At 41.3% G+C, this 23,844-nt stretch overlaps 3 protein-coding genes across 4 annotated transcripts in view; 1 reads left to right on the top strand and 2 right to left on the bottom strand.

Moving 5' to 3' along the window:
- Positions 1-11,081, bottom strand: part of gtpbp1l (GTP binding protein 1, like) — a 196,689-nt gene extending 185,608 nt beyond the window's left edge. For both annotated transcript variants that reach the window (XR_014595336.1, XM_083970315.1), the window contains exons 1-9: positions 11,020-11,081; positions 10,525-10,721; positions 9,933-10,044; positions 6,942-7,122; positions 4,872-5,055; positions 4,547-4,711; positions 4,298-4,421; positions 2,575-2,689; positions 1,857-2,001 (exon numbers count right to left, since the gene is read on the bottom strand). Coding sequence is in view for 1 of the 2 variants with exons in the window: in XM_083970315.1 (XP_083826441.1) it covers positions 1,857-2,001; positions 2,575-2,689; positions 4,298-4,421; positions 4,547-4,711; positions 4,872-5,055; positions 6,942-7,122; positions 9,933-10,044; positions 10,525-10,719 (1,221 nt within the window). In the remaining variant the exon portion in view is untranslated. The remainder of the gene's footprint in view (positions 1-1,856; positions 2,002-2,574; positions 2,690-4,297; positions 4,422-4,546; positions 4,712-4,871; positions 5,056-6,941; positions 7,123-9,932; positions 10,045-10,524; positions 10,722-11,019) is intronic.
- A 4,159-nt stretch (positions 11,082-15,240) lies between these two features.
- lgals2b (lectin, galactoside-binding, soluble, 2b) lies at positions 15,241-18,844 on the top strand. Its single transcript, XM_083969368.1, has 4 exons — positions 15,241-15,269; positions 17,164-17,237; positions 17,442-17,601; positions 18,463-18,844. Exons 1-4 carry the CDS (start codon positions 15,267-15,269, stop codon positions 18,607-18,609), a joined length of 384 nt encoding a protein of 127 aa, XP_083825494.1. The 5' UTR covers positions 15,241-15,266; the 3' UTR covers positions 18,610-18,844.
- Positions 18,845-20,027: 1,183 nt separating this feature from the next.
- uts2r4 (urotensin-2 receptor 4) lies at positions 20,028-21,068 on the bottom strand (the record flags this gene model as incomplete). The annotated part of the gene is made up of 1 exon (XM_083969316.1): positions 20,028-21,068. One exon carries the CDS (start codon positions 21,066-21,068, stop codon positions 20,028-20,030), a length of 1,041 nt encoding a protein of 346 aa, XP_083825442.1.
- Between the last annotated feature and the right edge of the window lie 2,776 nt (positions 21,069-23,844).

The raw sequence follows: 23,844 nt of genomic DNA, 5'->3' as shown, positions 1-23,844 counted from the left end.
GCTGTGACTGTATATAGAAGCTGCTTGTGTTTATCTCCCTCTCTGCTGTTTAAAAGCACCGACAAACCAACCTCTGCATACAAATACTGTCGGTGTAACGTCACTGCTCTCAGGGTTCCCACTCTTTTCTTGAAATCAGTTTCCAGGATTCAGCTGCTACATTATGACGGAAATGTTATTCAGGGATGCAAACGGGTCAGGACCAAAAAAGAGAGGAATTGTCTGGGGGGGGGGTGCTCACCATTAACAAATTATTACATTACAATATCATTTAAAAGTCAATTTCCAGTAGTTCAACCCCAACCAAGTATTGATTGATTGATTATAGATGGACATAGTTTTCAGAAGGCCAACATTTCTATAGGCTTAAAAAAATAAAAATAAAAAGATCCTTTGCAATATTTCAATTTTGGAGATACTGAATTTTAGGTCTTCACTGAATGTTAGTCATAATTATTACTATTAAAAAAAACTGAATAAATAAAGACATGGAATGTTTCATTCAGTGTGTAATGGACATTTAGGCCTATATAATGTGTTAGTTTCACTTTAATTGAACACATTCTACATCGCGGAGGCGACGTCTCTCCCTCACCTCTGAAACGGGGCAGAGCTCTGTGAGAAACACCTGCCTGACACAGCAACGTAGGGAACCGTGCATGTCCGCGGCGCACAGCTCCATGGACACGCACGGGGGGAAAAACAGCGTCGCCGTCGCACCGACTGCACGCGGCTACGCGCCGCTTTGGATAACGAGCGCGCACGTCGCGCATTGGAGGTAGGCTGTTACCAGTATAATCAGAGACAACCATGAATGAGTTCGCCTCAGTTTCACGTGATTGTCACTGTCAGCCTGTTAGAAAAACATTTTACTGACCCCAGCTGAGACGCCGAGACCCCCCCCCCCCTCAAAAACAAAAACTCTTCGGATCTGAACGATTCACACAAGTCACCTAATTGGTCATGAAAAAAGCGAGTTTCGCTTTTCGGCGCGCTGTTTGCATCCATGGTTATTATGCCATTAACTAATACATCCCCCGTCCCATTCATGCTTGGGAAAACTTTTCTCATTGTCAGTTGAACCTTATTTTGTACATTTAACCTTTTTGTGGTAACCCTTTAATTTACAGCTACTAATTACGTGATAATTATGTGATAATGTCAAGAAATAGCCTTGAAATAATGTTCAGTTTCATAGTAATGTCATTTTTACATAAAGGCAAAAGGTTACACATGCTTTTAATGCTTTGATTTTTTTGGGGAAAGGTCAGAATTTCTCCACCAAGTCTTCTTTCTTCAATTGACTGTTATTTCTGGACATTACTATAAAATAGGCCGTTATTTCCACGCAATTTCTAGACATATTTCTTGACATTATCACGTAATCAGCGGCTTGTAAATTAAAGGGTTACCCTAGTGTTTTTCAACCTTGGGGTCGGGACCCCACATGGGGTCACCTGGAATTCAAATGGGGTTGCATGAAATGTCTAGTAATTGATTAAAAAAAAAAGGAAATACTGATAAAAATATGTTTTTAACATATTATTCTTTTTTAAAATTATGATTAAAAACACAACACACGATCTTTGAAAACAATTGTATTCTATACTTTCCCTTTCTCGAATATACGTAATGTGATAAATAATTCTCCAGGATTTTTCCAGGACATTTTTTTTCTCATTTTCCATAAGTTTTCCATGACAGGAAAATTGGTCACCCATTTTCCAGGTTTTCCAGGATGCGTGTCTCTGCAGGGACTGATCACTGTCAGCCCGTTGAAACCACTGTCATGTGTTAGAGAGAGAAACAGAACAGAGGGCTAAAGGAGCGGGTGGGTGTGCGTTCAGAGTTCATACCGGTACTGAGTACGTGTCGTCGATCTGAAACTCGGCCGGCTCGTCGTTGCTGAAGTTGGTCCGAGACGACAGGAGGTTCAAGAACATCTTCAACAGGTCCATGTTCTCCCCTGTCACGTTGGAGATCTGGAAAATTGGACACATCCTGCAGAGAGAGAAAGAAAATGTCAGAGGAAACATGACATTTAAAAACCATCCTCTCTATAGTTTTATGGAGTCAAACCTGTTATCTGACCTTCTCTGATGGAGACTGCTGACTAGAAAACTTTAAAACACCTAAGAAATACGTCATTAACCTGCTTTATTACCTACAACACAAACTGAGGATGCAGAAAAACTGATACTTCAATATTTACTCAAAGTAACAGAGGGGAAACTGTTGCAGCTGAGTTGTTCAACTTTTAAAAAATTATGCGTTATGGGTAGTGAAGTCCCTTTTTAATACAATGTAAGGCATTTTACCTGGAAATAGTTTCAAAGCAAATGAACAGTCTTCTTTTTAACTAAACACTTACCACATCAACTGCCTTTATGTGGATATTAACTTATATATAAACTTATTAACAGTCCTTACAAATAAATGTGTTTCTCCAAAATAAATTCTCAACAGAAATATTGTGAAATTCAAGTCATAACACCAAAAAAACAATGAAAACATACAAAACAACAGTGCAACTTGTAGATCTGAACATTTTCAACACGTCTGCTTGGCTCTCACCTCTCTGAGCTGAAGTTGGAGGCTGTGACGATGACGTCGTCCTTGTTCTGGACCAGCACTGGGATTTTCCTGCAGCCCGGAGACTTTAATAACCTCTGTAATAATTTTAGTGTCTCTGCAGATAAACACACACACACACACACACACACATATAAATCCAATGCATGAGTGATTTTCCAAATAGAAACATCAGCTGTCAGAGCATCTGAGAACAAACCACACAACTTCAGAGAAAGAAAAACTAATGAAACATGTTTGACAAAGAGGTGAGTGTAAACATGTTGTTACTTCTACATCCCCTTTTGTTAAAAGCATATTTAGTCACACTTTAGTCACGAGCACTCGCTCACATTTTCTACTAAACACAGATGTGCGCAGGTTGTAAAATGTATTTAATGTGTGGATAAAAAAGTAAAAGAAAAGAAAATTCAGCCCACACAGCCTCTTAGGTTGTAGAAAACATCTGTTTACCTACTGGATTCTGGTATTGGACTGGTTTTAATTGGCCACTGCCCTGGTTTTGTCACACAGACCTGTGCACCCTGCAGCCCCGCGCCTCCTTTTATCAGTAAACACCCCTGATTTTTTTTTCTCAGCTCAGGAGCACAAGCACTCCCCAGGGACAAAGTGAGTGTAGAGTCCTGCACTTGTTTTGTCTAAACTGCTCCCACTTTGCTTTGTTAATTTGCTCTTGATGTGATTTGCCGTTAATGCTAACTTGACTCTTCCCTCCTTTGGTTTCACATTAAAAGCCCCTGCAGCTGCACGACTTGGTGGGGGCGATTCTTCTCTTTCCCTGAGAGGCTTTTATAGTGAGTGAGTGTTGGATTTTACACACGCTGCCTTAAAATAATTAAAGTGCAGCCAAGTAGTGACAGTGACAACAACACAACTGTGACTATGGGTTATCTGTGTTTTAGTAGTGATGTCATTATTACTGTGGGAATTAATTTACCATGTCAGTCATTTCTCTTTCTGATAATTCATTAAGTTTCCTGTGTGAACATTTTCAAACTTCAACATTAACTTTGTCGAATGTTGGGTGAAGTTGTGAAGCACAAAGTTGATATTTAAAGGGATAGTTCAACATTTTGGCATATTCTCCTATTGCCATAATCCCAATAGTCATAGCAGTAGGTTCATTACCTTTAATTATCGGTGCATGTTGTTTTGAGATCAGCGGGGCAGAGACGTGAGCTGCTCGGTGAACACAATGGAGGTGAACGGTACAGGTCCCCTCCCCCTCATCAGATACACAATCCAACAACTCCAAAACAACAAGTTGTGGACAAGTTGTGACCTGCACATTCACCACGCTATGAGATAATAATGTAACGTTACGAGACAGAGTTTTTTTCAAGGCAAATGCAGCCGGAACTACATTCCAGACACGGCTGCTGGGTGGAGTGATTTAAAAAGTATTTGCTTCATGTGTCGTAATGTTACATGATTATTTCATAGCATGGTGAATGTGCAGGTCATCATTTCTCCAGGAGAGTGTTTTGGAGTTGTTGGATTGTGTATTTGATGAGTTTTGAGGAACAGGGGATCATACCGTGTTCGCTGAGCAGCTCACGTCTCTGCCCCGTGGATCTCAAAACAACATGCACCGATAATTAACGGTGATGAACCTACAACTATGACTATAGGGATTATGGTAATAGGCGAATTTGCCAAAAATGTTGAACTATCCCTTTAACAACAAGAGTCTGGGTGTCTTTACCTTGCAGGATGTTGGCTGGACACATGTCTATCTTAGTAACCACGACAAACACTGGGACGTTCAGAGCCAGTGCCAGGCCCAGGTGCTCTTTGGTCATGCCAACGATGCCAGCGTTACTGCCGACCTGAGAGCAGAGGAGGAGAAAAAGACAGAGACAGGAAGGAGGAATTAAAAATGAACAGAAATAAAATAAAACTTGTGTAGGATTTTCTTACGACCATGTGCATCTTCTTCCCTCCCGTCCCTCACCATGAGCATGCAGAAGTCAGGCAGGTGTCCGGTCATGCCGAACACAGTGGTCTTGAGGTACTTCTCGTGGCCGGCCAGGTCGATGAAGGTGATGACCTTTGAGGATTTCTCACAGATCTTGGTCCAGTCCAGGCCGCCGCCATGGCTGTCGGGCTTGTTCACCACCTGAAAGAAACAGGAACATGACTTACTGAGTGTGTGAGAGAGACGACAAACAAACAAATGTCCAAAAGTGAAGAAAAATATGAGAAAGAGAAAAGTTTCGGGGCGTTTATGGACAGATGTTTCCATCTTTCGATCATGTCTTTGCAGGTCGGTTTCTCACCTGTCCCTCCTGATCGAAGCCCAGGATGTCGTTGCCCACGCTGCTGGTGCGGCCGCTCTCCATCTCATGTTTGTGTCTGAAGAGCTTCTGGCGAGCGAAGCCTCTGCCGTTGTCCAGTTCACCGTGGGTCAACACCCCCAACAAGGTGCTCTTCCCGGCGTCCACGTTCCCTACGACGGCCACCCTGGAGAGAAGACGAAGGATGGAGGGTTGAGTGAGAAACACGGATGTGATGTAATAGAGACATTTAGGACGTTGTAAATCACAATAATCTAAACACTGATTAAATATCATCACATAATTGTTTCAAGAGGACGGCATAAAGTCCTCTTCTGCACCTTTCTGCATGTGTGATGTATGGAAAGGAGCAGAGGGAACTGACAGAGAAAAAAGTGAAGCACTGAAGTGACTTTCTGTGTGTTTGGCCATGGGAACTGCAGATGGAGGCAGACAGAGTGGTTCAGAAAAGAAACTGTATCTGACACACTGGCTGCCTCACATGTGCGCGGCAGCTGCGCTACTGCAGCTGTTCAATATACAGCTCGCCTTGACTTTTGAGAGAGAGAGAGCAGCAGTAAAATACTGCCTTCACCTGTTAAATCCACACCATCATATAATTATAACCAACACTGGGTGTGTGCTATGTCCATGTAGTAAATGTGGTCTCATATTTCCCAATGCAGTTAAAAATATAAATCAAGTTAAAGGGATAGTTCAACATTTTGGCAAATTGGCCCATTGCCATAATCCCTATAGTCATAGCAGTAGGTTTGTTACCTTTAATCGTCGGTGCAAGCTATTTTTAGAACGGCAGAGCAGAGCCGTGAGCTGCTCAGAGCTACGCTACGGAGGCTCATGGGATTTCTTGGTTTCCCTCATCAAACTCATCAAATACACAACTCCAAAACGCTCTGGTGGACAAGTTGTGACCTGCACATTCACCACGCTATGAGATAATAACAGAACGTTACCAGAGTTGTTTTTGACGTAATTGCTGAAAAACTGCCCCCGACGGTAACACGCATCAGCAGTTTTGCATGAATCTCCCTATAAAACAACTCTGTCTGGTAACGTTCTGTTATTATCTCATAGCGTGGTGAATGTGCAGGTCACAACTTGTCCACCAGAGCGTTTTGGAGTTGTTGGATTGTGTATTTGATGAGTTTGATGAGGGAAATCAAGAAATCCCATGAGCCTCCATAGCGTAGCTCTGAGCAGCTTGCGGCTGTTCTAAAAATAGCTTGCACCGACAATTAAAGGTAACGAACCTACTGCTAAGACTATAGGGACTGGCAAATTTGCCAAAATGTTGAACTATCCCTTTAAGTTAAGTTAAATATCAGTCCTGATAACTGATACTATAGACTTGTTATATATTATATTGTTGGTGTCATCGACAATCACAGTGTTGCTGGAAACACTCGGTGCAAACTTTATGAGGTGATTAAAAGTTCAAATGAACAAGAGTGAGACAACAACAACTATCACCTCTCAAATCCACTTCCACGTCAACATAAATGAAACCCACACAGAGTGCATGACAGCATAAACACCGCCAGCAGCAATGTCAGACACAATAAGAGGCTGAGCTGTAATAAATCATAATCTGTCACATTCACAGGGCTCTGGAAAAATCCATCAGACTATTTTTATCCAGATCCATCATTTGTTTTCATTCTTACTGCTATTTACAGACACAGATATCAGATACAGAGAATATCTGAATGTGTCAAAACAAAAAGGTTCAGTTACAGAAAGATTATAAACCTAATATTTACGTCTGAATTTCTGATTCACACGTCAGCGATATCAAATGTATCTATGACAGAAGCTTTGCATATTGGTTATATAATGGATATTATCATACTGCATTTGCATCAGAAGAAAAAAGCATAAACATTTGAATCTCATGTGACAGCTGCTGAAATTCGGCCCCATGCAGCCACACTCAGTCGCTGTTACTTTGCACATTAGCTGTTGAGGCGTGGGCCACTATAACTCACTTACTTTCACCTAAAACTAATACACAGTGGTTCAGATTGCAGCTATGCTTCTCTTTTAGTTTTTTACCTAACTTCCAGGAAATCCTGCTCGCCCACGCGCCGCCGAATGAGGTAGTCCCGAATCTTTCCGCCGGTGTCGGCCCTCTCCCTTAGTAGGATCAGGTCGGCCTCAATCTGTTCACACAGCGACCGCACCGTGGCCACCGACGCCTCCATGTCCTTCTCATTCAGGCCATAGTCGCCTCCATCTAAACAGAGAGGGATAAAGGAGTAAGATTTAAAAAATAAAAAAAAGCAAGAGGAAAGAGTGATGTAAAATGATACCTTTGCTTTTTAATGTGTGTTTTATCTGGAGCGCCTGAAACAACATACTTTTCTAGCATCGCCGCAAAATGTCAGGGTTAATGTAAAGCCTCGCTGTAGGAATGTTGGCAACTCGCTAATATACTGTATGACAGGGTGGCGACCAGGAGTACAAACAACACAGTGAAGAGAGGCTTTGTAGAAGACAAGAGTCAACAAACAGGTGGTTTATGGGACAGAGGGAAGAGAGGAAGACCACAGTCCCTCCCAGTAAGACCACACAACAACCAGTTAGCTTCAGATACAGGCCAAGAATAGCAGCATGGGTGGATCCCAGCTATAGGTTACGACATAAAGACGTGTCTTTCTTTAAAGGGATAGTTAAACATTTTGGCAAATTTGCCTTTTGCCATAATCCCTATAGTCATAGCAGTAGGTTCATAACCTTTAACTATCGGTGCATGTTGTTGTGAGATCAGCGGGGCAGAGACATGAGCTGCTCAGCGAACACAATGGAGGTGAACGGTACAGGTCCCCTGTCCCTCAACAAACTCATCAAATACACAATACAAAAACTCCAAAACTCTCTCTCTGGTGGACAAGTTGTGACCTTCACATTCACCACGCTATGAAATAACCATGTTTAATATGTAACATTACAACACATGAAGCAAATACTCTGAACTACTTGCGCTTTTGAAATCCCTCCGCCCAGCAGCCGTGTCTGGAATGTAGTTCCGGCTGCATTTGCCTCTAAAACGACTCTGTCTCGTAATGTTACATGATTATCTCATAGCGTGGTGAATGTGCAGGTTGTTGGATTGTGTATTTGATGAGTTTGATGAGGGAGAGGGGACCTGTACCGTTCACTGAGCAGCTCACATCTCTGCCCTGCTGATCTCAAAACAAAATGCACTGATAATTTAAGGTAATAAAACTACAACTATGACTATAGGGATTATGGTGATAGGAGAATTTGCCAAAATGTTGAACTATCCCTTTAAGTGAGTATCTATTTGGAAAAAGACAAGTTCATCTGGTGTATTTTTCAGTAAAGTAACGACAAAACCCAAACCAAAGCAACCAATCAGCTCGCTGCTTGTCCAGCAACATGTCCAGTCAGACAAACAGACATTCATGAATGGATGGCCCAGTGACAGTCCTCTGTGCTGAGCAGGGGGAAAACGACACCCTCTTTCACACATGCACTCTGACCCCCCCCAGCCCTCCCCCCCTAAAAAAAAAAGACCACGGGGTCAGACGTGATGCTGTAGCAGGCAAAAAATAACTCTGCTTGTCAACAAAAGCCCTGGCGTCTGTTGCGTGTGGAGGGGAATTTCAGAATGAAAAGTAAAACAGCGGACAAATGGGGGTCAGCTGCCCGAGGGGACCGGCTGGGCCACAGCTGACAGAGGCCGCCGCTCTGTGACTGTCACTGCACACTGGTGCCTTGGCTTATGGCTTTATCCAAAAACATATAATTAATGACTTCCCAAACTACTTAAACCAATGTAAACCAATAGCTTCCATCGCTTGAAATTGTTCAACGTGTATAGGCTATACAATGTTCTTTTTCTCCGAACAGAAAAGACACACTGTCTTTATCTCCCCCCAAAAATTAGACAATGTAACCTTGCTGTTAATTTTGAGGTTTCATCTTAAACCATGCTGCTGAGCCTGTGGTGCCATCTATAGGATCTGTTCAACTTCACCACATACTCCATATGACTAAAACAGACACTTTCTTGGCCTGGACCACTGTCCTCTCAGAGTTACAGCAGATCACTTCACATGACATTTCAAAGGGTGACTTTGACGTTCTTTAGAGAATAAACCAATCTCATGAATTTCACCACACTTCAAATTCCTCACCTGTCCAGCTGTTGTATAAATACAATAATAATCAATTGTTCTATGAGACTCCTTTATTTAGACACATCTCATACCTCATATTGTATATACCTTTTCATCTCATCTTTTCCATGAATAATAACTTGTATTTATATAGCGCCCTTCAAAATACTCAAGGCACTTTACATGAGCATGAGATTTCAGTAAGTGTTCATCTTCATTTTCAATTTACATTCTGTATGATATTATGAAAAGATTTCCATTTCTTCTGTTGATATAAATTTCCCCTATAACCAAAACGTCTTACTTTTATCATATTTTTTTCAATTGATAAAATGTACCTTTCTTCACAAATTCAACAGCACTCATTCACCCTCACAGCCATCACCCTCCTTAACGCAGGGAAAAAGAGTGTGGTAGTCACAATCACACTAAACTTGCACTTCTAGTACAGTACAGCCGTGCTGTTTTGTCTATAGCTCTCTGTTATCTTAGTATCTGTTGTGTCTTAAGCACCACGCGGTAACACCATTTGCCCATTTCGGGACAATAAAGATTTACTTTACGAATGAACTTCTAACCAGCGACAACAGCAGGGGAAGAGGTTGTTCTGGAACAGTATAATTCAATGTAGAGTCTTAACATGTTGTTCAATAAAGGTGATTTAAAAATGGCGACCGTTCACCTACTCCCACTGCATGCATTGCATTCATTCATCTGTGTAAGACAAAGTATAACCACACCTATTTGAATACAATACGCCGCTTTGTTGCTCCAGACAAACAGGATGCCCATACCAAAGGTCACTTCAACCAGACTGATAAAACTTGGCTTATAACCACAGTGTTTACTCGGCTGATGACTTGATTCCTGAGTTCAAGTGAAAGTTATTATGGGTCCTTACCTGAGCCCATGCCAACCACGTAGATGGTCTCTCCACATCCTTCATCTATCTGCTCCCTCAGACGCCGTAGTAATGAATCATACTGCTCCCCTGTTGGACTCACTAGGACCACCTGGAAAGTGAGAGAAGGCAGAAAAAGAAAAGAAAAAAAAAAAGACTGGAAAGGTCAAACCGGAGCAAACATGAAGTCAAAGTCTTTGTGATGAATGTCTTCAATTCACAGCTTCACAACAAAGAATTAGAAGTCAGAAGTGTTTTTGCTTTGAGGCTATGTGCAATGCAAATCAGACAAATCAATCTTAATGCCTTAGGGTTTGTTATGTTTTTCTCATTATGTAAATAACTACAACGTCTGCACAGTACAGTTGATACAGTGTGTGACTCTGCCAGCTGCATGCAGTCACACACACACACTGCAACATACGTGTCACTTTCTGGAGTTGTGCAGAGGCAGCAAAAAAACAAACACAAAAAAACATGCTGTGTGCACTCTCCATGCAAAAGCGATGAGACAACATAGACAAGCTGCTTTCCGTGCAACGTGTTTAAAAATCCAACGTTAGTAGGTTTACAAATCCACAGTGAGGCCCACCTTACTGCTTAAGTCTAAATGATCCGCGGGCTCGCCGTTGGTAGCCTCGCCGTCTTCGAAGCCCTCTCCGCCGGTCGGATCGTCGGCACATCCCCGGTCAGGTGCAAACATACAAGCGGGCACTATGGACTCTGCTGCGGGTATTAGTGCAGCAGCCGGGCGTATCGCTGGCTCTGTCGCCGTTACCGACGCCATTTCTGCAAAGAAAGAAAGGAATAATAATGCAAACGCAGCAGATATTAATAAACAAACTGACCTGTCTCCCTTTGAAAAAGACAAGAAAGTTAGGTTGATTATCACTGGCAGTTAGCTCATGCTAACTGTAAAAATATCGAACTTGCTGTTATAATATTTAACACCCACAAAAAGTGGGAGAATATTTGAATAAATCGTCACAACTGTAACATATCATCTATATCTAGAACTTCCTGCCATCTGAATTGTTAATAAAGTCGAAATAGTTTGTAAAAAATCTCATTTGAAATGAACACATACCAGCAGTTGCTACTGTAGCTAGCCGACAAGCTAACTTAGTTGTTTATTCGCTTTAGCTTCGGTTTGTTGGCAACTGACTCTAAGACACGCCCACCTTCAAAATGGAGACAGCGGATTGGCTACTCGGCCGGAAACCACGCCCACATTCAACGCAGGGCACACGTCAGTGTTTTTGCTCGAGTGAAACACTGAAACCGTGACCTACTTTCAGACAGACACCAGCACCTACCCTCTCTCCCCCCTCACCTACACACACTCACACTATGACATAATAATGTCAAATACGGTAACTTGGAAGTTATCATCAGCATTTGAACAATTAGAGGACGATACATTTGATCGATCCTAAATTCATTCTGCAGTATGTTTTAGAATACAATTTAATAGAATAGCACTTTATTAATCCTTTGCAGGAAATTATTGTGTCACAGCAATTCCAATTGTTCCAATAGAATAAAAAAAAAATACAGATAATTAGGAGAATAAAATAACTTATAGCAATAATATTAAGAATCAGTGTTGGGAACGTTACTTTTAAAAAGTAATTAGTTATAGTTACTAATTACTTCTCCCAAAAAGTAACTGAGTTAGTAACTCCACTACTTCACTATAATAGTAACTAGTTACCAGGGAAAGTAACTATTGCGTTACTTTTTCTTTCTTTTTTTAAGTTTAAATATGTCGAAGAATTTGGATTTTTTTTCTCTCATTTTTAAATTGTATTTTATTGTTTTCATATATTTCACTGATCGCAATTATGGAATGCGAGTGTGTGTTTTATTGAAAGCGAGGCTGGTGTGCCTATGAAAATAGGTTACAGTGGGTTTTTTAAGTGCTGTGGCTACAAGCAAATCTCATATTGTCTCTGTACAAAGACAACAAAGACCTTTTTAAATGTGAAAACAGCGGAGACCTATTCAAGATTTGCGTTTAATAACAGGCGAAACATCGAAATTAATTTATTCATGGCCACATTAAGTGAAATTATTAACTTTACCGATTATCCATCTGATTATCTGTCCTGCTGCGAGCGCACAACAGGGTATCTGCGGATCCTTAAAAAGTCTTAAATTCATGTATCTAAAATTAAGGCCTTAAAAAGTATTAAATTTATTAGAAAATTCTAAGATGGTCTTAAATATATAATACACAGCATCATAAAATATGTATGCACTTAAACTTTTACATGAAATAACAGGGTATGCGCCATAGACTGTAAAAAGAATGGACGTAGCGTCCGTGACGTCACCCATTGGTTTGGAGGAGTCTGTTTTGTGCCGCTACTACGGGGGTTAGAACCGCGCCATGTTGGATTCTACTTGCCATATTTGGAGCGGTGCGGCCGTTGGCCGGCCGAGAGCCCGCCCACTGGCCTCGTAGCAGCAGTCGCCGGACCTGTCACTCAACGGTTCTGCGCCCTGATTGGCCAGAACTTTAACCCTAATAATTGTAAAACGGTAGAGTTTAAAAAAAATTCACCCCCCTCAGAGTGTGTGCGGGGGTAGAAACTATCGATTGAGACCAAAAAAATAAAATGTACCAGGCTGTAAATATGTTTTTTTAAGCTGTAAAATCGGCTATTTTAACATGGGGCTCGATTGGAGTTGCTCCCTTCTGGAGCCAGCCCCCAGCGACAGCCGAGGGGATTGCAGCTTTTTGAACGCGGAAGTGAGCTTCACTTCTCAGACCGACAACTGCCCCCTTGGTATGCGCGCGGGGTCTTAAAAAGTCTAAAATGTGAAAATCTAAATTTTAGGTCTTAAAATGTCTTAAATTTGTTGAATTATTGTGTTCAAGTCTTAAATAATTTTAGACAGGTCTTACATTTTCTTATGCCCACCATGGGCGAGCATTTCACTCGCATTTGCCCCTAAAAAAAACAGTGAACCGGAAAAATCACAAAAAGAAAGAGCACACGATTGGTCAAAAACTACAAATCCCACAATTATCTGGCCTCAACAATAAGTGTAAGTAAGGGAGAGTGGAGCTGTAGGTGAAAAGAGGAAACAACGCCACGTCTGGTCCTGTTCTATGTTGTTCGTTCACACCGTCACCGTTTATTCGTTACGTCCGCGGTGTAAAAGGCCGTGACGCAAAGACGCGATTAGGCGCGAGACGCGGTAGACGCGACTTTTTTTTTTTGCGACGCAATACACCCGATTCTTTTATGGCGACGGGACCTTCGCGTCTTCGTCCTTTTCATCGTGTTTGGTGGGAAGACCCACGAGGGGCTTCCCACCAAACACGAGGAACGCTTTTTTTTCGCTCGAGTTTATACGCGCGACCAAACGCGAGATACGCGAGAAATGCGATTTATCGCTCGTTTTGACTTTGTGTAAATTCGCGTCTTCACGAGCCCGCCCATTTTCACTACAACAACAACATTTCTGCTCTCACCAACCATGGTTGAGGTCACAACGCTGCTGTAGCTGCTCTGGAAGAGTTCCAGCTGATGAGCTACAGAGACTTTAGAGTCAGAGGAGCAGTGCGTCGCTGTGTCGGACTGTTTGGATTTAATGAAGAAGCTGCACAGAGTCAGGTGAGCAGAAGCTCAGGACAAACACTTCGCTCCGGGACATAATGTAGCTACACCTCACATGTTCTTGTCTTTTACCTCAGGGAGATTAAAGTAGTGTCTGTTTCCACTTTCCCTCCGATCTCGGCAGCTTCCCTCTGCTAGTCTGTGTGTGTGAGGCTAAACTGCGTGCGTGTGTGGTTTGTGTACAAACTGAACACTGCCTCTGATTGGCTTAGCATGAAACCTTACTCTGCCTCAACCAATCATCATCACTTATGCGGTTGTCTCGTCCCTCCCTCCTCCCCCTCCCCTCACCAAATGAGAGGAGGAAAAAACAACAACAGTTTAGCAGCTTCTGTGTCTGAGATGAGATGAGCCAAGTCGGAGGACAATGGCTTCAAAGTAGTTTGTAACGCGCCTCATTTAATTGTCGGTAACGGTAACGGTGGAAATAGTAATTAGTTAGATTACTCTTTACTGAAAAAGATAACGCCGTTAGTAACGCCGTTTATTTTAACGCCGTTATTCCCATCACTGTTAAGAATACAGTGACAAACACAGTAATTCAGTTAGTGCAGGATGAACAATCACGCAGTGTATGTAGGGTGCAGGTGAAAATCTTTGCTCAGTGTTTTATGCAAATTAAGATTTTAAAACCACAGTCCACCAGTCCTGGTTATAACAATGGAAGCTATTTACATTTTATTTCATTTAAACACAATTTGCATTGTATAGATTGGGGTTTAATACCTATTAGATTCACACTTGGCTGGCTGCAAGCAAAAAAATAAATACTTTCTAGTGCAACCTGCTGACTGCTTTTCCAAAATTTGTGTAATCCTAGTAAAGTAAGTAAGTAAGTAATCTTTACCTCTCAAGGATACTGGTCCAACTAGCTGGTGTGGAGACCCAGTAACACCCCGGTCCGAGTCCCAGCCTGTTCAGATGCGAGCATGAACTGATGAAGCCTCTTGGATGAGAGGTGAAACGTCTCCTAAGACAAATAACCAAGTCCAGTTGCGTTCGATTTAAATTTCCTTGAGATAACTATGACCCGGATGAATGAGAATATTCACAGGCTTAAGTAATCTTTACTTCTAGCACTTTTCACACATAAAAATCAAAAAATGCTTTACAATGAAGTGCAAAGTGGAATAATTGGGCAATTCAAATAACACATAAATAGGCCTACATCACATAAAAAATATAAAAGTATACCAATAACATTACATAGGCATCTTATCAACCAAAAGCTTGTCTAAACAACAGTGTCTTTACACATGTGACATTTAAACCTTTGAATATAGTCACAATAAAATGAATGAAGTGTATGAATATATGAGTAACAGCTTGTAAAATCTCAACCATCATCAGAAGTAAATGAGTAACCAAATGCTGTAGTTTGTTCTGAGCATAGCCTGACTTTTCTTATGAGGGTAGATCACTGAAAAATCTTAAAACCAACCACTCAGAGATGTGTTATTATGTCTAAGATACATTGACTGTTTTTGAATTTCCACCTGGGCAGCCCACCCTGAAGCAGAACAGGGGCCTAGTGGGTTCAGTTCAAATAAGGAGATATTGTCACATGTTAATTTTTTTTTTTTTTTTTTTACAACCGTTTTCCTGTTGGCTGTGTCCTGCACCTGACACCACCAGTGTTATATAAACCACTCACCTGCCTGTAGATCTTTGTCACTCACGGCGAAACCCACTGACGACAGCCAAGATGGTAAGTGACCTGAAGAGATTCATTCACAATGATTTTCTTAATTAACTCTGTATATAATCTGTATATTTTATCATTATATACAAAGTTTTTTTTGTTTTTTTTTAAGTTCTCATTTTCTGTTGGTCTGATACATTTTTGGATTTAACTTTAAAAGTTAATGTAATCAAAAATCCACATATTATGCCATACAGCTTGCTATCAAGGAGCTTCTCCATCTGATTGCACTTATAAAACATTTAAACACATTTATCATTTCAGTTTTGAGCTTTAACACTGATTCAACATTGTTAATGTGATGATGTCATTTTAAATCAGCAGAAAATGGAAATGGTTAACAAACATTTTTAATTAGATAGTTTTTTTTCAGTAGATGTGATATTTACTGAGCATTTAATCAAACATTGATTTTAATTCAGGAGTCACAGATCCTTGAGTATTATCAGTCATGTGATTTTAGTAAGCTGCAATAAAACCAATGAGAAGCAAGGAATCTAAAATATCTCTGTGTCGAAACTCAGCTAAAGCTTTACTTGACTTTATTAGGTGGCAAATTAATGAGAACTCAAAAGTGTTTAGTCACATCACATTAAAAAATGTTGAGATATACATTTATTATTCGGTATGGTACTCTGGTATTGACCTGGTAACAGAAGACTAGCCATTGGTTCAAATCATGTGCACTGCTCCTAAATAGTTAGAATGACTCATATCGCCTCATGGATTAATAAACTGTAACTTCTCTTAATTATTTTCCAGCACTTTGTCCCGCTTAGTCAATGATAAACGTAAGAAGATACCAATGAGCGATATGGGGATAGGATATGACTTCAAAGAATATATTGTAGGCGGTATGGATATATGGGTGCGGCGCAGCTATACAGGGGCCCAAAGTTTACGTGTAACGATCAGGTGATGCTCAGCGTATAGATAGGAAGGACTCAATGGTATTTTGGAGAACAAACATTTAAAAAAAATTCTTGGTGTGCTGAGATGAAGTGCAAATATTTGAAGTCAATCTAAGGTGTTAGTTAGTTAGTTTTACAAACCTGTTTTTATGTAATTGTTACATATATGAGCACACAGATGGTACCTAACCTATCTAGTGTCTGCTGATGGACCGTAGTAGAAGGTTCCAGTATGGGCGCCTTTATTGTTTTACTGCCGCTGCATGACGACCACATATCAATGAGCAAATACAGGACCTTCCTGTTTCAATGCTTTTATAGCCATGGGTACATCGATCTACCCTGGTTGATCATCAACAGCCCAAGATAAGAACACCTACAATTATAAAATCTCCCTTCGGACTACACTTTACAAACTGTTATTTGGATCTGTCTTTAAATACTTTTGAAGTACATGTTAAGGCAGTGTTTTTCAACCTTGGGCTCGGGGCCCCATGTGGGGTCGCCTTGAATTCAAATGGGGGTCGCCTGAAATGTCTAGTAATTGATTTTTTTTTAAATTGCTGATTATTATTCTTTTTAAAATTATGATTAAAAACACCACACACAATCTTAAACAACTGTATTCTATACTTTCACTTTATCAAATATACGACGGGGTTGTCCGAAATTTGTGACGTCAAAATGGGGTCACGAGCCAAAAAAGGTTGGGAACCACTGTGTTAAGGTGTTATAAAACATGACCTAATAAGATTTGTAGCCTCACAAGGCACTCAACAGAGTAAGGTCAAGAGCCCAACAGTCCCCAAAATGAACAAGCACTTATAGGGACAGCGAAGAGGAACAGGAAGAAACCTCCAACAGACACCTGAGCATGAGGAACCCAGGGGTCAACAGTTCAGTTATGGTGGCAAATTATTACCTTCACAGTGTGTTTCTAGATTATTTCTATCACTTCCTGTAGTCATCTTTGTCATTTCCTTCGACAGAAAGTCAAGGACATGACATTCAAGGAGGGGAAGGAGTTGAAGATCCGCCTCAAGCCCAAGGACGACAGCCACGGGTAGGTCGCCCGCATTAGATATCAAAAGCGCCGACACATTCTGAACGTGTTCAGCCATCATCTCAGTTTCATGCAGCTCAGTTTTCACATTCACGCAGCATTCAATCAAGAGGAAGTAGAATAACGATGAGTTTGGTTAATGATTCATCCACTTCCTGCTGTTTCATTGACCTCTTTGTTTCGGCCTTCTCCAATTCCTTCCAGCTTTTCCATCAACATCGGCCATGACTCTGAAAACCTCGCACTGCACTTCAACCCTCGTTTCGAATCTGGCACCATTGTCTGCAACTCCTTGTCTGGGGGAGGCTGGGGTGAAGAGCATGTTGAGGGAAACTTCCCCTTCGCACGTGGAGAGGAATGCAAGGTGTGTTGGTACAATTAGTTATCTGCGATCTCCAAATTCCCCCTTTTTTTGATTTGATACAACCAATTGACCATTAACACACAAGGTTCAGTCTGAAGGAAGTAAGTACAGTATATAATAGTATAGTACAAGACACTGGTAGAGTCATAAAGTCCCTCAGCAGTATAGGCCTACCCAACCTAAAGCCATAGGTCACACAAGACCAAGAGAGGTGGTATCAGTAAACCCTCTGATTATTTTGAGCCTATTTTGAATGAATTTTAGAATATATCATTCATTGTCTCAGAAGTTGTAAAGGTCAAATCCACTCAAAACATTAAAGGAACATACATAATTTTTGAAAATACAAAGATGAGTTTACCTGGCAACAAAATCACTAATGAATCTTTTCCCTTTCTGTTCTGATCTTCATCGCATTCTGCAGCACCTGAAATTGTTAAAGGTTTTAAAGAATTAAGTTGCATTCTTTCGGTTTTTATCATAGTTTAGGCAACAAAGGCTTAACGTGCATTTTTACAAAAAGACGTGTGACGTTTTTTTTGCAGTATCTATTGCTGTCATTTGGCTCAAGCTCAAGTTTCATAATGTCTACAGCCCCTGGGAGATTATTAGTGGGCTTGGTATCCGTGCTGTAACAGTTAGGTCAATAGCCGCTGAGCTATACAATCATGAAAGAGGTTTATAGGCTCATAAATGTTAAGCGCCTCAGAAAGAGATAAATAGTAGCCTACTCACTTTGATGATTCTGCTGAAAATGCTGCTTCAGTCAGTCTAATCATTTTGTTGAGCAAGATTGTAAAACATAACTTGAAACTAGAAGATGAATTGTGTGTTTTGTGTCTTTCTCTTTGTCTTTGTCAGTTTTACATCAACTTCAACATGGAGCAGTTTTACATCAAGCTCCCCGATGGCTCCATGATGAACTTCCCCAACCGCCTGGGAGACGTGAAGTACAAGTACTTTGACGTCCGCGACGATGTAAAGATCGTCGGCATCAAGATCAAGTAGACATCGACCTCCTCTTCACCCTTGACTCTCGGCCTGTCCACCTGCTTGTTTGCTGCTGAAACACTCTGTTTTACATCACTGAGGCCAGGCCTCGCTCCTGTTGAGGCTGATGGAAATATACCAACACTGTAATAAGAGAAAATGTCCAACAGAGGGAGCCACAGCACATCACACTGGACTGTGCCTGTCTGTCATCTCTTCAGTCACTGGGTTTGTTAATAAATGCTGTGAAAAAAGAAAAGTGCAACTCTGTCTCTCTTTGTCTCTCACTCTTTAACACATGCCTTATGATTACATATATTATATATGTTAAGAACTCAAGAAACGGAGCATGTTTTAACTACATGTGAAAAAGAAAAGAAAAAACAAACGAACTTGAAACTTCAACTTGGAAAAAAACCAACAACAATAAAAACCAGCTTAAAAAAGAGAGAGAAAACAAACCATGCCTTTACAGGCTTCCGTAGTTTTTAGACCGCTGGTATTGAACATGCTGCCTTAGTGCAAGTTGATCAAAAAGCAAAGAAACCAGTGCATGATTGTTAGCAATGTACAATTCCAAATATACCCTTATGATAGTGAAATCAGCTCACTGAAGCTGTATAATTATCATAGGTCAAATTCACTCTGTATTTCTGCATAATAATGTGTGGTATTTTTTATTTTTTAAATGAAAGTCTGTTAAAAAAAAGTGACTTAAACACATACATGTACAAACGAAATGCAAACACAAGAATAAAAACGAAAGAAAGATTAGAACATAATAACAATCAAGAAAAGTACATTGACTGGACTGATCAGGATAGAGAACATGTTACAGGATCAAACAGGTTAATGCAGGCGGAGGGAGAATATACAGCAGAGGTGAGATGAAACACACTCGTACAGAGACAATTTACAGGAAGACTCAAAAGACCTGTGATACGAGGCTGAGGAATGTGGCACGATGCAACCACATTCCTAGAAGATGAAATATACTTTACATGTCTGTGTGTTTGTGATGTTGATGGCAAATAGGAAAAGAAAAAGGAGCATTGGAATGGATTACATTTAATTTCATAGTCTCACTTTTCTTTTAACAGAAACCACAGAGAAACTTTTGATAATTCATATCTAAAAATTTGATATCAAATTCAAAATGTCTGGCGAGCTAATTTGTATATTGTCATTGTCAGGAATTAAAGATTGTCAAATGATGTGTGTTAGAATATATCTTTTGTGCCATTTTCCCTCCAACCAGAAGACTTGCAGTTGGACTTTCATGTTAGCAAACATCCACCTGTACCAAGGTTGTAGAAAGTGCTACAAGCCACACAAACACATAATTTTCCAGTTTTGTATAAAATTGTTAAAACAAAAATGTCCTTTAGGAAAAAAAAACTTTGTCTCTTGAGTGTTTATGCTCATTCATTCCTCTACTAAAGGTCCTGTAGTGGCGTAGTCACAGCTGACCCAGGATCAGCTCTGCTTGACCCCACGGACTGACCTTTCTGGGACAAGTAATCTTTATAGTTCCGGGTCAGGAGAGTGTACAGAAACGGATTGATGCAGCTGTTCCCGTAGGTCAGACACGTGACAAAGAAATTCACGTAGTTATGCGCGGCTGCGGACAACGCTTTGAGCGACTCTGGCGAGAACAGTTTGGCTAGCTGCCACGCCCAGAAGGGTAAGAAACAGGCCCAGTAGGCCATCACGATGCTGAAGATCATGGATACGACTCTTTGTTTGAGTCCTCGTCTCCGTGCGGAGCGGCTGCTGCATCCCAGGCTAGTCTGCGCCGCCCAGTAGCGCCTAGCTAGCCCGACGTACAGCCCGACGATGACCAGCCCGGGCGCTAAAACACTTGTAAAGAACAGGACGGTGATGTAAGCCTTGAACGCCTCGGGGGTCCAGGTGGGGAAGCAGATCCTCTTTACCAAACCTGCTGCAGTGGGTTTTCCCTCCCTGAGTCTGATCATCACCATCATGGGGAGCGTGAGCACGAACGCTAGCGCCCAGATAACGCACGCCGCTAGCCGCCGTTTGCGGGACGAGGACCTGTGCGCGCTGAAGGGCCTCGCCACGGCACGGTAGCGCTCCAGGCTCATGGCGACCAGGATGAAGACGCTGGCGTGCATGGTGAGGAGGTCGAGGCTCAGCAGGACGCGGCAGCCGACCTCGCCGAACAGCCAATCGTGGGCCAGGTAGGTGCAGACCACGAAGGGGATGGTGGAGAGGTAGAGCAGGTCGGCCAGGGCCAGGTTGACGATGTAGACGTACATGGAGCCCGTCCGGCGCAGAGCGGCCGAGCGCGTGATGACGAGGGTGTAGGTGTTTCCCGCCAAACCCATCACGCACATGATCATCAGCGTGGCGCCGAGCAGGGACGTCACCCACAGCCCGCCGCCCTGGGACCCTCCGTCTCCGGCGACCAGCCCCTGCTGAGGAGTGATGGTGGCATTAGCGGAAGTGCAGTTCATTGCAGATCAACTGGTTCCTGATATCGGAAAAGGTTTAAAGTCTGTACGAGCATTTCACGCGGTGAAGGGAAGGGATAGAAGAAGCAGTCGCGTTAAAACATCCAACAATTCAGAGATTTGTTGGAAACAGTTGTTCAAACCCAAGAAAAAAAAAAAAAACAACAGCATGTGCGGCTGCTTCACTGACTCCAGAGTCGCCAGTGGCTTCCAGCACTTATCTCCTGAAGAATAAGGTCCTCCATGTCCTCCTATAGTTCTTTAAAACCGACACAGCGTCGAAAGCCTCCAGCAAAGATTAGCTTTAGCCATCGGGAAGCCTCTGGCATTAGAGGTGCTCCCAGTTACAGGGCACAGGAATCTTTCTGAGAGGCTTTGGGCTGAAGAAGATCTGACAAAGGTTATTTGGGAGCAGCAGCAGCAGCAGCAGCAGGGTGGCACAGTGAGTCAGGTCGCTGCCTCTCAAACACACACAAACTGCTCCAAATCTCTGGTAATTAGCTCCCACAGAGCAAAAATGCGCTTGAGAGGATTTCACTGACATCTCCGGAGAGTTTCACTGTGGGATGAAACATTTATAAAGTCCATTTTTAACATGACAGGGGGTAAAAAAAAATCTAATTAAAACACTTTCTCCATCAGCATGGTGTCTTGATTGGATTGCGATCGAGTTTGCTAACTTCTTGTCTTGATGGTTGAATTATGGGCGGATCAACAGCTGTAAAGTGCTCAGTCAAAATCCATCCTGTCTTCTTTCCTCTGGGTTTAATCCCCGAGTGCAGGAATTGAAGGAGGTAAGATGCAGATCCTTTGTTTTACATAAGTCATCCATGTTTCCTTGCAGCTCCACTACTCACTACAGATCCACTTTGACGGCAGATGAACTTAAGTTTCCCCTCAAATCTCCAGACCTCATTCATTCGTCTCAGATGAAACACGGTTGCGTCTTGTCTGTGTCCTTTTCTGGTGACGATGACCCTCTCCCTCCTCTCCTCTCTTCTGACCTACCTCTTTCTCACCCGGGTGATAAACTAGCACGGGCCTACCGATTTATGAGGTATTCCTCTCAGGCCTCAACCTGCCGTCTCTGAGCACCAAGGTGCAGTTTTAGACACCCAGAAATCATTGACGACGGGCAGTCGTCCACAGCGACACCGATACACAACCACGGTGGTATTATGGCAATAAAAGAAGAGCAGATTTATTCATTTGAGTTACATATCTTAAAAAACAAAATCCATTTTCAGCATCTAATTTTCTTCTGAACTTTTGCACCCTAATATATTGAATTATTTTCTCTACAGTTTACAATATGAACAATTTTCAGATGTCTTCTGCCCATGTATTAAGTTGACTGTATAATGAATGAATTTTTGTATTTTCTTGTCATACCACCACTGTGGCCCATCCCATATGAGATGACAAGACACATTTAATGACAAATACAAAAAAAGACTAAACAGTCCTTCCTGTTGGTATTACCTGCCACACAGGTGTGACATAAATAAACTATTTACTAAGAGTACTCAACTATATATCGCTCTTCGTCTCATTGCCCAAGCCTTTTCAAGAAATAAAGAAAATGCAAATATATTCAACTGAAAAAGATGCTTTAGCTTCTCATATGGCTTTTAAACACCCTCAGTTTGAAATTTGATGTTCATGTAAAGCTATGACATGTACAGATAAGTACAGACCCAACATTCAGACCAAATTTTATATTTTATTTGTGATTATCAATTATTTTATATGCTATGTCAGTCAGCCTTGGTAAAAACAGACAAATGCCTTTAAAATAATAATCAAATCAGAAAAAAACTGGGAAATTTCCTATAACTGAAAAATAGAAAAGAAAAAAAGACTATATCACCAGAATATAAAAAAGAAGGGAAAAAATAACTTATCAGTAGATTTCTTTCACTGCTTTAGCAAAGACTTGTGTATTGTACTGTAAGCCACTTGGAGGTGCTGTTTGACCATATACAGGCACGAGTGTTTCCACATATTTCACACATGTTCATCATTTAGTACCTGCTCATTGTAGAAAAAACACAAAACATATCAAAGTTATGTTAAAACCTTGATGTAAACCCTACTGTAGTGTGTCTGCATAAACTTTTTTGCTTGGGAGTTAAATGGAAAACTTTTGACTTTTAGCAGAGAAACAGGACATGCAGCATGATAACACCTATCAGCCCACGAACAGGGCTGCAATACTCTTGTTGATTGTAAAGTGTCATTATAAAGTTTAATAAAAAAAGAAGTGTTTGCATCTGTATGAACTATTTGACTCTGTGTGCCTTATTATTAGGATTCAGAAATTATATCACAGTCACATCCCAGATTAACACCGTTTTCTTAAATTTCGTATAAACTATCTAACAACCCAACGACTTTCAAACACATTTCTTTATGATAATAAAAAAAAAGAAGCATCATGTATAAACAGACCGAGCATGCCATCTAGTCATTCAAACATGAGCTGCATAAAACCCAGGCTGAAACATGATATAATACTGCTCAGACTCTTTGATTATAGCAAAACGATCTCTTGGAAGTGCAGTGCGAAAACCACCCCACAGCAATGAACGCCGAAGCTGTTACCAAAACAACAACAAAAAAAATCTAATGAAAGTGATTCCAGCTATATATGAATGCATTAATGTCTCTATAAGCTGTAGATGTCGGTAATCTACCAGTGAATCTTTCCTTGGTCCTCTTGTTCGCCAGCAGAAACCTCCAGTGTGACCGTGTAAGTGATGACAGTCGAGTTTCCCAA

Source organism: Trachurus trachurus (genome assembly GCF_905171665.1).
Source record: "Trachurus trachurus genome assembly, chromosome: 1".
Classification (NCBI taxonomy): Eukaryota; Metazoa; Chordata; class Actinopteri; order Carangiformes; family Carangidae; genus Trachurus; species Trachurus trachurus.
The sequence above is the reverse complement of the archived record's forward strand: the minus strand, read 5'-3'. Positions and strand labels throughout refer to the sequence as shown.

Bases quoted from the DNA above. Each gene is read 5' to 3' on its own strand.
- lgals2b (XM_083969368.1), top strand. The intron at 17,238-17,441 runs GTAGGTCGCCCG...AATTCCTTCCAG, and splicing joins CCCAAGGACGACAGCCACGG to CTTTTCCATCAACATCGGCC. The intron at 17,602-18,462 runs GTGTGTTGGTAC...TGTCTTTGTCAG, and splicing joins CACGTGGAGAGGAATGCAAG to TTTTACATCAACTTCAACAT.